The 13,054-nt window shown below is 42.3% G+C and overlaps 1 protein-coding gene across 1 annotated transcript in view; it reads right to left on the bottom strand.

Moving 5' to 3' along the window:
* The window catches only part of megf11 (multiple EGF-like-domains 11), a 50,837-nt gene that overhangs the window by 18,664 nt on the left and 19,119 nt on the right, over positions 1 to 13,054 (bottom strand). Inside the window, exons 6-10 of the mRNA XM_030053780.1 lie at positions 4,451 to 4,697; positions 4,109 to 4,229; positions 3,460 to 3,596; positions 1,705 to 1,917; positions 1,044 to 1,218 (exon numbers count right to left, since the gene is read on the bottom strand). Of these exons, the coding sequence (XP_029909640.1) occupies positions 1,044 to 1,218; positions 1,705 to 1,917; positions 3,460 to 3,596; positions 4,109 to 4,229; positions 4,451 to 4,697 (893 nt within the window). The remainder of the gene's footprint in view (positions 1 to 1,043; positions 1,219 to 1,704; positions 1,918 to 3,459; positions 3,597 to 4,108; positions 4,230 to 4,450; positions 4,698 to 13,054) is intronic.

Below are 13,054 nucleotides of genomic sequence, written 5' to 3'. Positions count from 1 at the left end.
AGAACAGGTGGAGCAAATTAAGACACAGTCTGTGGCCCCGTTAGGTAGCTCAATTCACCACAGTGGCCTGCTGTAAGACACAGGCAATTTCCACGGAAATGTAATGTTGGCAGAAATGTACCCTCTCGGTCTCTGTTGCTGTGTAACTTCAGATTGGAGACAAGAAATACAATGGGAAAATTGATTGAAGTTATCCAACTAATTTGACACTTGTAAAAGGGGACAATACGGTTGCAAAAACAAGTTAAAATGGAAACATACTGTATATAGGTCAAAGATTTAGTCTTCTTACCACTGATCTGGAAGTTTAGATCTAAAACTTCTAAAAAAGATCTAAAAGACGTCCTTGTCTTCCCTTTCTCTTCAAGGAAATAAGTTTAGGCCAGTTGGGCACAACAACTGCACAACAATTAGATTTATTATTAATGTCTGATTAATTAATTAATTAATTTATTTTGTGACTCACCATTCTCGCAACATAAGTTCTCTTGCAACATAAATTGAAAACGTGGTGCATTATAGCAGATTCACAATGATGCAGTATTAAACTGTTTCACCTTCCTTCTGCCTCAAAATGTTTCTAAAGTGATACTGGGAGCACTTCCAGACGTTTAAGACTGCACTCATGCAGGCATTTTACTACTGCCACAAATAACATGAACTATGAATCAAGGGTGAAATTCACAATCTGTTCAAGTAAAACTCAAAGGATGGAAGATTTCACAGCATATGATATCGTTTCATTATTATAGATACAACACCGATCCAATTATGGGATGTCATTATGGCCACTGAATCTTCCAATCTTTTTAAGTGTATCAAAAATTACCTTGATGAAGGTTACAACGTCAATTAACCTATGACAGTTGTAAAAAAAAATGAATATGTCACCAATAGCATAACTAGAAGTTGACACCCAGTAATTACAACAATGATAGTAAAGCACTGACATTGCCAACATTTTGCTTAGTGTCATGAGAAGTGCCGGGGCTGTGTTACTACCGGCAATAATATGTCTAGTGACAGACCACATGGAGACTCACCATGAACCCAGGGGCACATATACAGGAACCTGTGACACCATGGCAGTCAGCTCCATTGGCACAGCTACAAGGAAGCATGCAGCCCTCTCCGTAGTAGCCAGGCGGACAACTCTCATTGCAGTAAAGCCCTGACCATCCTGCAGAACAAGTGCATTCACCAGAAAGAGGGTGGCAGCTGGACCACAAAGACAGAGACACACACAGAGAGACAAAAACAGAAAGAAAAAGAGGAAAACGAAGCTTCAGCTCTTCATTCCTGAGCAGGGTCAATCTGTGAACTCTGAGCCGACAGCAATTCATCCATCTACGCGTCTACGTGCTTGTTTCAGATAAATGAGGTGTCCTTTTTCTCCTTCATTCTGTAATGACTTCTATAGTCACTGCCCAAGTCCCGCCAGAATCAGAGCATTAACATTGCATTAACTATGAATGCTGCTGAGAAATTATGAATGAAGCAAAGGTCGCGATTAAAAGCTAACTGCATGACATGGCTAAGAGGTGTCCAGACTTCTAAATGTGTGCTGGCTTAGAACTGAGATGAGGCAAGATTGAGTTGGAGAGGTCTTTATTCACATGGAGCTATGCGGGGGTTCGCTTCAGGGCTTGGTTAGAGTGAAGTTGTAAAACTGTGTGTGCAGCCGTGCTCTGATGTCTCACTTACCTTACAGTGTTGGTGGTATTACAGGGGCAGTACTTGTCACAGATGAGGCCGTAAAGGCCTGGGGGACAGAACCTCTCCTGGCAATTAGGTCCTTTGAACCCTGTGTCACACAGACAGGCTCCATTGATATGATAGCATTTGGCTCCATTCTGACAGTCACACCTCTGGTTGCACTGGGGGCCATAGGTGCCCACAGGGCATTCGTCCTGGCACCTAGGAGAAATACAGAGCCATAACACAATCTCCTGAATTGGATGTATAGAGATGTCAAGCCCAATCTATCTATCTATCTATCTATCTATCTATCTATCTATCTATCTATCTATCTATCTATCTATCTATCTATCTATCTATCTATCTATCTATCTATCTATCTATCTATCTATCTATCACATGCCATCCTCCTCAGAGGGAAGCATGAGGTCATATGTTACCTCCCTGGCCCTGTTCATTCTGTCTATCTGTCTATTGACCGAGCTACCTGCCTTTGTAGCGTTATATGAATAATACATGGTTACCTCATTAACAGCTGTGGTGCAATTAAAACAAGAAACCTGCTGTATTTGGATTCGAAAAAATCTGGGTTTTTATTTGAAATATTAAAACATTGAATATTTGATTAGCAAACATTTTCAAAGTCCCAGGCTGACAGCCAAATTCCTGTAAGTGTTCTAAGAGGTGAGAGGGAAGCCCTAAGGCACCCTCATTCCTGCTGTTAGCAGTCAGGGCTTAAGTGTCTCCCCACAGGGACTGGACAAGACATGGTAACTGTCATCAGCTTCAGAAATTATAATGAGAGCTGGGGAGTTTCTCCACATGCAACAGATGATTTTTACCACACTTAAATATACAAACTTTAATATACAATCCTGCCAGTGTATCATTCTCAAGAGTCCAACAAAGGTATTACAAATAGTTCAATTATATTATAAAATGGGTAAGTTATGTTTCATGTTTAAATTACCCTGGCTTTAGCTTTAGCAGGGGACAATGGTATTATTATACTAGACAGGGGTGGGTGAGGGCTAACACAATCTCAGATTATTCCTGGCAGGTTAATTCACCTGCCACCGACAAAATGAATGAGGCCAATTTTGCAAAATAATAAAGCAAAAGAAAGGTCTTGTCCAGGAAGTGTTTTCATCCAAGAGACAATTGCTTTAGCTGAACTAATAAACCCAGGCTGCTCTGGGCTGCTCTGGCAGGCACAGGGAACTAAAAAGATCTGTGGATTTCAATGAGACCTTAATATAAGCCCATTACTTATAATTAATGAGCAGAATCCAAACAGCATGTAGCCTATGGTGAGATCAATGGACAGGCTGGGAGTGGAGGAGGATGAAGACTGAAGACATGAAACCTTGCAGGCCAGCAAGACGAACGAGATTAATTATATATAAACACTCCTATTAAAAGCTTCCAATCCACCTTCAAATGGACTAATGGACATTTATAAATGCTTCTTTATCTTACGGGTGAGATTATTCTAGCATTTCTTTTCTTTTTTAAGGAAACAGCCAGGTTTGTGCCTCATTTACAACTCAACAAAGAGAATAGGTCAATGAATATCTGTTTAATGTGAAACTGTCTGCATGAAATCATCCCTATGCATTAAATACCAATATCAATAAATCATGTCATTCTCTGACCTATTTTCAAAGTAAGAGTACAAAAGTTTGCACAGGGTTGTTCATAGCAGGCTTTTCCATATAATAACTGAGCTGTCATAGTTTGCAAATGCTGTCAACCGCATACCTCCGTCCACTGAAGCCAGCAGCACACTGGCACTGTCCAGTGATATGATCGCAGAGGCCGCCGTTGCGACAGGAACAGTCTTTGCTGCAGTTGACGCCATACTTGCCAAATGGGCATGGTTGGGCACAGACCGAGCCCTATAGAAAACAACGAGCCAAGAGCCACGTAAGACACATTACTCACGACTGAAACAAGCCATGACAGGGCCACTAAATCTGCAAACTGACTTCTTACAAACCATACTGTTTTGTCAATGTAAGAGCAATTTAGTGTTTGTCATATCCAATAAGCTATTGCTGATGTGTGCCTCACTTCTACCCATTTTGTAACAACATAACAAAAAAACTATACTGTACAAAACAAATAAATAAACTGACAACAAATTGATCAAGACCAGCACTGTTATTCCTCTTATGCCACTAGTGCACTGTAGAAATGGCAGACTGTCATTCCTCAGTTACAAGGAATTTTAACATAGATTAATTTGTCCTTGGGCCATAACACTTGTTTTCAATATGCCACCTGATATTGTAATGACTCAGGTAGAGATATGAAGTCGTTCCTTGCTAAAAATGTCATAAGACCAGACTCAACCCTGCTCTTTTATCATTCCTGCCTTGCTGCCTTTTTAAGTTCCTTTGTTACCTACCGTCCATCCCGCAGGACAGGAGCACTCTCCAGTGATGTGGTGGCATGTTCCTCCATTCTGACAGGGGCAGCGCTGCTCACACTGGGGCCCATGACTACCAGAGGGGCACCGCTCGCCACAGCTGCCACCATAGAAATCAAGAGGACAAAGGCATTTAACAGTTGCATGAGCCACTAACAATCCTGACATATGTGTTTCGACAAAGAATGCTTAGACCAACAAAATATTAGCATTTCTGGATCATACAGAATCTGTTATGACAGGTGACGTACCAAGGAGTTTCTAGACATCTAAAGACTGTTGCATGAGAGTGTGTGCATCTTACATTTTGCTGATACTCACAAAGCCCCTGTGTACCCCGGTGCACAGATGCACTCTCCTGTCTCATGGTGGCAGGTGGCACCATTGAGGCACTGGCAGGGTAGTTGGCACGCTTTGCCATAGTAACCATGCTCACAGGGCTCTTCACAACGCCAACCCTGGTAGCCATCAGTGCAGACACAGGCACCTGTGATGGGGTTACACTTAGCCCCATTTTGGCATTGGCATCGATTACTGCAATGAGGTCCCCAGAAGTCGCTTTCGCAGCCTGCAGGCACAGAAAGAGATGGCAAAGAGAAGAGAAGAGAAGAGAAGAGAAGAGAAGAGAAGAGAAGAGAAGAGAGGAGGACAGGAGAGTTTTTGCTTATTGTCACCCTGTCACATTTATTTGTTTTGTCTGGTTACATTTGCATTCATCAAATGAAGTAATATCACAACTGATAAATGGACAGGCTGATCCTGGCTATGGACTATTAATGAAGCCAGTCAGAAATATGAATGCTAAAAAGCCACAAATGCCGTATCAAACTAAATATATTACCTCACGACAAGCTCTCTCACAGTCGCCCTATAAATTCTAAAAATTCACCAGTTGTAGACATAAGTGATGACTACATTGAGAAGTAATGAAAACTCTGTCTAAATATATAAATACTTAGAAATCAAAGCTAAATAAATTAAAAACATATCTGGCATTACTCAGTAGTTCACGTTGCTATGCAGACGGTGTTAGAATAAAAACATGAGCAGATACTTCAAAGGCATCATATCACAGAAATTACCTACTGCAACATAGGTGATGGAGACTGTCATGAGCACACTGATTCCTAACCAACAGATTAAAATGGCAATAAAGCATCCAAATCTTGAGTTTTAATTTCTTGTTATGGCAATAAGGGCCTCACACACATGGTCTTGTAGTGTTTCAGATTGAAATATACATTTTTACAGTGCTGAATACATTTGGTACTTTAGAATTCATCCCAAAGCCATATATTTTGCAATTTATCTCCTTTACAGTTCAGTTAAGGCCATGTGCTGCTTCAGTCATTGTCCTCTCCCACTTATTCCTGCTCAGGCTCACAGGGGGCAAGGGCTATCTCAGCATGCACTAGACAGAGAGGAAATGGGCAGGAAAACACCTAGCCTGTCCCATGCAGTGCTAACACAGACAATCACAATCATATGAGCACACAAAGACCATGCAATCTCCACTCAAGGACTAGGGACCAGGATTCAAACCCAGGACCCAGGACATTCTCTTTCTGAAGCAGCAGTACTAGCAGTGCCACTGTGCCACACTTGCTAGGCAACAGCCTGCTGGTGTTTACAAAGATTCTGCAAGACAAATATAAAGGCAGCAGCCCGGAAAACAAAATTCATATCTCCTATCAATATCAACACTCCAAAACATTAATCAAGCTGTAACCAAAGCTGTTTGCATCCCAGATGAGTTACTCAGGAAAGCTCCTGGCAGAAAAAAAGTGTACAGAGCTAGTACACGATCAAAAGCAAATAATGTCCTCTAACATTATAGTTGTTTTTCAGTTGCTTAATCAAGCTAACTCCTAACACAGCTGTTTGTCTTTAAGATGAGTTACCAAATATACCTGCCAGATGGGCCTGTAACTAGCACCATATCAGAAAAAATATTCTTACATACTTGTTTGCCTCAAGAATCTCAATAAGTAATTACCGATTCAATACAGGAAATATATTTTTGAGCAGGTAAACAATTTGATACAACTGCATTAATTTTTGATTTGATCTGACATGATAAACCTTTGTCGTGAGCATCGAAGAGAATACAGAGTTTACTTGTTGCGGTGTCCTTATGAACTCTGGTCTGGACTTCAATCATCAACTACATCATTTAGAATTTGCTGTGACACATTCTGTACAGTTTGGACAGTGACATAATATCCATAATTTTGGCCCTGTACATCACCACGGTGGATTTGAAATGGAGTAATCAAGATGTGATTGAAGTGCAGACTATCAGTTTTAATTTAAGGAGTTGAACAAAAACATGGCATTAACAATTTAGGAATTGCAGCCACCTTTATACAGTGTCATCCCATTTTCAGAGGCTCAAAAGTAATTGGAAGGATATCTGGAGTATTTGGAGGAAAATCCTTTGCAGTCTATGACTGCCTGAAGTCAGGAACCCATGGACACCAAATTCTCAGTTTCCTCCCTTGAGATGCTCTGCCAAGCCTTCACTGCAGCTGCCTTCAGTTGCTGCTTGTTTGTGGGTCTTTTGGCCTTCAGTTTGGTCTTCAGCAAGGGAAAAGCAGCTCAGCTGGGTTGAGGTCTGGGGGCTGACTTGGCCACTGAAGAATATTCAACTTCTTTGCTTTCAGTAACTCTTGGGTTGCTTTCACGGTATGTTTTGGGTCACTGTATATTTGTAATGTGAAGCGCCGTCCTATCAGTTTAGTGGCATTTGGCTGAATCTGAGCAGATAGTATAGCCCCATAAACATTAGAATTCATCCTGCTACTTCCATCAGCAGTCACATCATCAATAAACACTAGTGACCCAGTTCCATTGGCAACCATACATGCTCATGCCACAACACTGCCTGCACCATGCTGGGCAGATAAATCTTTCTTTCATCTGTCCAGAGAACCTTGTTCCAGAATCAGGCAGGCTTTTTTTTTTTAGATGTTATTTGCACAGTCTAATCTGGCCTTCCTGTTGTTGAGTGACAGCAGTGGTTTGCACCTTGTTGTATTCCCTCTGTATTTATTTTCTCACACACGTCTCTTGACTGTTGATTTGGACAATGGTCTGCCTACCCCCTCAAGAGTGTTTTTGACTTCCCTAGACATTGTGAATGGGTTTTTCTTCACCAAGGAAAGACTTCTTTGGTCATCCACTTTAAATGTCCTCTGTGGTCTTCCAGGCCTTTTGGTGTTGCTGACCTTACCGGTGCACTCCTTCATTTTCAGGATATACCAAACTGTTGATCTGGCTACTCCTAAAGCTGTTGCTATCTGTCTCATGGACTTTATTTGCTTTTTGAGTCTAATGATGGCCTCCTTCACCTGCATGGACACCTCTTTGGATCGCATGTGGAGGGTTCTGATAAACAGCTACAAAATGCAAATGCAAAAACTTGGAATGAACTCCAGACCTTTTATTTTCTTAATTTGTCATGGAATAACGTGGGAAAAGACCACACCTGGCAAAGAAATTGCTTTTTAGTCAAGTGTCCAATTACTTTTGAGCCTCTGAAAATGGGGTGACAATGTATAAAACTGGCTGCAATTCCTAAACAGTTAATGTTGTATTTTTGTTCAACACTGTGGTGGTGTACAAGGGCAAAATTATGAATACCGTGCCACTGTCCAAATACTCATGGACCTAACTATCTTCTTTGATATTCCTATGGGGCTACAAAATCTTCAAAACAAAACAAGTTAATCAAGCTGTAAGTTCTTGGTACATTGGAGACTATAAAAGAAAGTGCTGCCAAAAGTTAAATGAAAATCATCACAAAATGAAAAAAATAGGTTCATTAAGAGTGCTGCAACTGTGTTGACAGCTGGTGAGGAAATGTCCCTGACTTAGTGTGCGTGGTGTTGATATTCAACAACCATTATACAAAAAGGTCCTACTCACACCCTCAACTTAAACTGAAAAAGGGAAGCAAATGAGCAAGCTGTTCACATCTCTCAGTGAAGAGCAAAAGAGGATGCAAAGATTACAGACACAAGGAATGAGCTATTTTGCATATATTACAGTTTGTTGTGTTGTGTGTTCTTTTTACACCTTTTGCAAATGAAACTTCTGAACAGCACTGTTGGCAGTTTACAAATGGACAGCAGGCTTCACCGTGCCTGGAGACATTTAAATCATTTTCCATACTTTATTAATTCTATTTTCAACTGTTCTTCATTGCATTAAACCTACAGTCATAGTGAACCCATTATTCATTTTGACTAAATAATACCAGACAATGTTCATCCCCTGTGATTGCTATATGAAACAGAAACCCCAGTAGTGTCATGACTCAGTAACGATGAACAGCAAGATTAGACTTCCAAATTGAATCCTGGAAGTGGCACTGGAGAAAATTGGTAAAGTGATATAACTTAATTGTCTTGCACGTGTTAATGTATATAGGTCAATGACAAAACAGTGCCCTGGGGAATGTTATAAAGACAGTGTATATATTATGCTTGTTCTGAACAAGCAATTTTCATTGGCCACAAGGGACACAGTCTGTTTAGGAAAACCCAATAAGCCTCATAAACTGCAACCAAGCAGCTAATCTCAAGGTTAAATGTACTACTAGCTTTTATGTGAAAGAACAATCAGTACCTTGCTGGTATCTTGGCTGTCTGGGTAATTGTTGTTCAGAGGATCTAGTGGTGATTTAAGCAATTGATATGGCCTTATGTCTCTCAATCAGTGGCAGCACTATTGCCTCACATAAAAGCTCAGCTTGAAATCCAGGCTGGCACAGCAACCAGGACGGTGAATATTCCATTATTGATTCTCACATCATCGCAGACTCAGTTATAAATGTAAAGACACTAGGCTTCCTCCCCGTATGCTCCTTCTTTGCCAGGACTGTGATCAACTGGAATGGGAGCTTAATGAAACCTGTTTCACGGTTGTCACTGAAGCCTGTTTTTGCCAGGTACACAGCAGGAAGATGATCAGCCTTTCCCTGATTCAGACAGCTCTGCCCTGAAGGGGGTCCTGGAACACTGGGCCAGTGCAGTATTGCCGCTCCGGTTGGACGGGCTAGAGGCCACATTACAGGCTCACAGGGGGCGGGTATTGATTTGATCTAATCTGCTTCTGGCCTCCAGTCTGGCATGAATGAGTTCCCTGAAGGTTGAGCTGCTGCCACGCAAACGACCCTGGCACATTAAATCTGAGGTGTGTGCGGGCAGTCAGGGTAATGGATGAGCAGTTTAGCTTCAACTTGGCTTAGCAGTCTATCAGCACTCATCAGCGAATCCCTCAGCTCAACAGTGCTCCCTCAGCACAATACACCCATCATCATAACAGGCGATGCCACGTAGCTAGAGACATCCTTACGTCTGGTTTTCAACCTATAAAAACCTTGACCACACTGATAGAGAGTGCATTTTATATTATTCCATGTACAGCTGAAAATCTGAGTTGAAAACTACCCGGAATGGAAAATAAACTAAAATCTAGCCAGAGCTTAATTTGCAGACGTTTGTGGTGCTTAGGAACTCAAAAAATGTTACCATTTGAAGTCTTAAACCTTCTTTAGCTTGCAGTTGCAGGGGCCTCAGCACATTCAGAGCAAAGCCCATTATCTCGCCGTCTCTCTCCTACACAGAGGTTCTCAAACTTTACACAGTAGCCTCTCACTTTCCAGCTCCGACAGCATTTAACTGTGATTAAGGAGTCAGAGTTCATGATATGCTGTGGGCACAAACAGAAACAGCAGAAGAGCATGCACTATGAAGACTTCAGTCTCTACAGAGAGTGCGGCTGATTGGTGCTAGGGGATGAAGACCCCCTGTGGGTTGTGATGCAGAGGCAGTTCATGCCAATCAAGTCTGAGACTAGAGGACCTGCAGTCCATCCCCTATTAACTGGTTTAGTCTGGCTCAGTGGGCCTAACCAGAGGACACATACAGGACCAGCTTGGGCTCTCAGACCTCACGATGCAAAACAGTAGGAACCTGGATAACCTCACACACAGGGACAATCCCAAGGCACTGGGTATAAACCCCTTGGCTGGAACAAAACAGATCATGTTGAGGGGTACCAGCAGACAGTAAACTTTAGAAGGTGATGTCCAAAGAATGGGCTGAGCGAGCCATCATGGTGGTGCTGAGCTTTGAAGTGTGCTCAAAAGTCTGCATGAACAGGCCTGGCTGCAACAGGATTAAAACCAAACAGCTTTCAGCAGCTGACTCCATTCAGGAAGTTCTCCTGAACTTGGCCTCTTCAGCAAAATGTTTGTCACTGTTCTCTATGAGGGAGAGCCTGTGCCATCCAAGCTGCCGTAAGCTTCTCAAGGCAACATCCAAAATGAAGGCCTGAGTCAAGCTCTTTACAAACACAAAATATCTCTCTCTATTCAAATGGCATCCTACCGCAACAATTTTGTAATTAATTTGCTCTACCAGACGTGGGGCAAATGTTTACTTCGATTAGAATCATGGCAGGATTGGCATGCATGCTGGCCACTAGGCTATTAAGATGTGGACAGAGGTGGTTGTTTTACACAGTGGCTTACTGCCATGCCAACTCTAACTGGGAGAGAATGCAACCACATTATTGTTATTAGAATGACTGGCGCACAGCCCAACTTCACTCTCCACTGCCTGAATCACTCAGTGTCGCATAACTATGATCAACATATACTGTTGATGCCCCGGTGTCTGAGGAATAACTTAACACATACAAAACATTAGGAGGCAAAATGCTCTAGCTCCTGAGAGCCTCTGCTCTTCACTTATACTCTGGCAAAGCTTGTAGCACAGAAAAGCAGTATGACTCATTGCCTTGACGAGTCTACTACATTGCCTGAGAAGAGCACCCCTGTGAGACTCGCATCGTCTGATTCCTGCTTTATACAACCAACTCTATTCTTCTTTGTCTTGACAGATCTGAATTTTCAAATTGTAGTCCATGCACAGAATTAATACAGGCAAATCATATTTCAAAATGTGGCGGATAGTGGCTCTTTATTTAGAAATTTAAAAAGTTAAAATGATCATTTTAAAGGAACAATGAAATAATTCTGCCTTCTATTTGGCTGACACAAGAGTAAGTAATAATCTGCTCTTCAGTCAATGGGAGCTATTTGTTATAGGAGTTATTGAATAAAAAAGCCCAATTCAACATTCAGCTATTCATCACAGCTCCCTGACTCAGTGTCCCAGACTAATAGTGTGAAAGGCAGACCAGACTGGTATGAAGGCTTAGCAGGAAAGTGATGATTGCTGCGCAAAGTGATAAATTTGCATTGAGTGATAAATGTCTCTCGGCTTTGTTAAACTTGCTCCTGTGGAAGCTGCCAATACGCTACAAGACAGGCCCACTGTCCCCCTCAGATCCTGCTGACACTTATTACATTGTTATTTATTAGCATTCAGAAAACCCAGGCACGACAAGATACATCCCTGTGAGCTTGATAAATGAATTTTAAAATATACAGAAGAAACTGCCAATAGTCATGGGGGCAGTTCTGCTGAATTGGAATAACAGTGTGCTGCAGCTTCTGCTGTGGGGCGTGTCATTTGTCCTGCCCTAATTCATCTTAGCCGAGCCCTCGTGTGTTCACAGTCCCCTGGGGGAAAGATCAGCACGAGACCAAGCACACAATACGACACACAAATACTCGCTGAGAAGAGTCTGCTGCTCTCCTCCTCGATGGAGACTTTCCAATCCACTCTGCCTTTCCAAAGCACCATATGCTCCCTCCTGATACAACCCTGCAATTGGATAAGAGGTAACAAGATGTGATTGTTGTCTGTGTGCAACCGCAAAACTAATGAGAAAATAACTTAATTCTTCTAGGAGTATGCATAGCAGTCTGGCTTGGGTGTTTATCCCAAAGAGGATCTGATCATTTGTCCAAGTTCTCTTCAGGATGTGAACCTGGATCAATATGAGCCCTGCAGCTGCCAGCGGGCTCCTCTGCAGCACAGGTCTAACAGAGTTAAGGGCTGGAGGTTGACAAAGGCCGACAGGGCCAGGTCATCTCACACTGTATTCTCAACAAGCACTTAAGTGTGATACTGCTTAAAAGAATGGCTGCTCTCTCTAATAAAGCTGCCCGGGTTGAGCAGTAATGCATGCACACTATGAGAGCTGCTTGCACCTCAATGCAGTAAACCAGTCGCTTGTTCAACAGAACTTGACACGGCTCATGAAAGCGTGTGGATCAGCAAATTGTTACACAGCCCACTGCTCCTTCCAATTAATAATTTACCCTTCACCCTGTCCTGTAAAAACAAACCCTTTGCTCCCTTGCCACAGGACAACAACAAGAAAGCAATCACAGCAAAGGTGCAAGTTTATCTACAGTACCCTCCCACACCAGGCAACCAGGGTATATAAATAAAGCCACAAATTGTGCTGTGCCACAGGCATACACACAGCAGCAGGTCAGTCATAGCCAGCGACATGGCCACTCAAGAGACAACTTCAGCCCAATAAAACCAACTGTTACCCCACTTAATTTACACCCATTGATTTCCTATTTTCAATTATTAATTGTAATTAGGATGAAGTAGCATGCGCCGTGGGGCAACATCAGTCAATGAAGAATGGGCGTGGTCACAGTGTGGAAACTGATGCACATTCATACAATGCCTGTGGGGGGTGGGGGTGGGGTTGGTTCTGTCAGCATCTGTGGCGGTGCTAATGCAGTTGCATGACTAAAAAGGGCTTATTCTGTGCACGCAACTGCTTTGCACAAGGAAATGGGGTAGACACCTGGCGGGAGAAATGTAGCATGTTTGACTCAATTAGTATGTAGCAGAGACAGAAAATGAGGAAGAGAATGAAAGGAAATAAAGCGGAGAGAGTGCTCCACTGGAGAATTACTCTTCAAAATGTCAGACAATGAGACCAAAAGAGATTATAGACTGCCGAAGTTGATTGATGAAATAGAAA

The sequence above is a fragment of the Myripristis murdjan genome, chromosome 6 (genome assembly GCF_902150065.1).
Source record: "Myripristis murdjan chromosome 6, fMyrMur1.1, whole genome shotgun sequence".
Classification (NCBI taxonomy): Eukaryota; Metazoa; Chordata; class Actinopteri; order Holocentriformes; family Holocentridae; genus Myripristis; species Myripristis murdjan.
The sequence above is the reverse complement of the archived record's forward strand: the minus strand, read 5'-3'. Positions and strand labels throughout refer to the sequence as shown.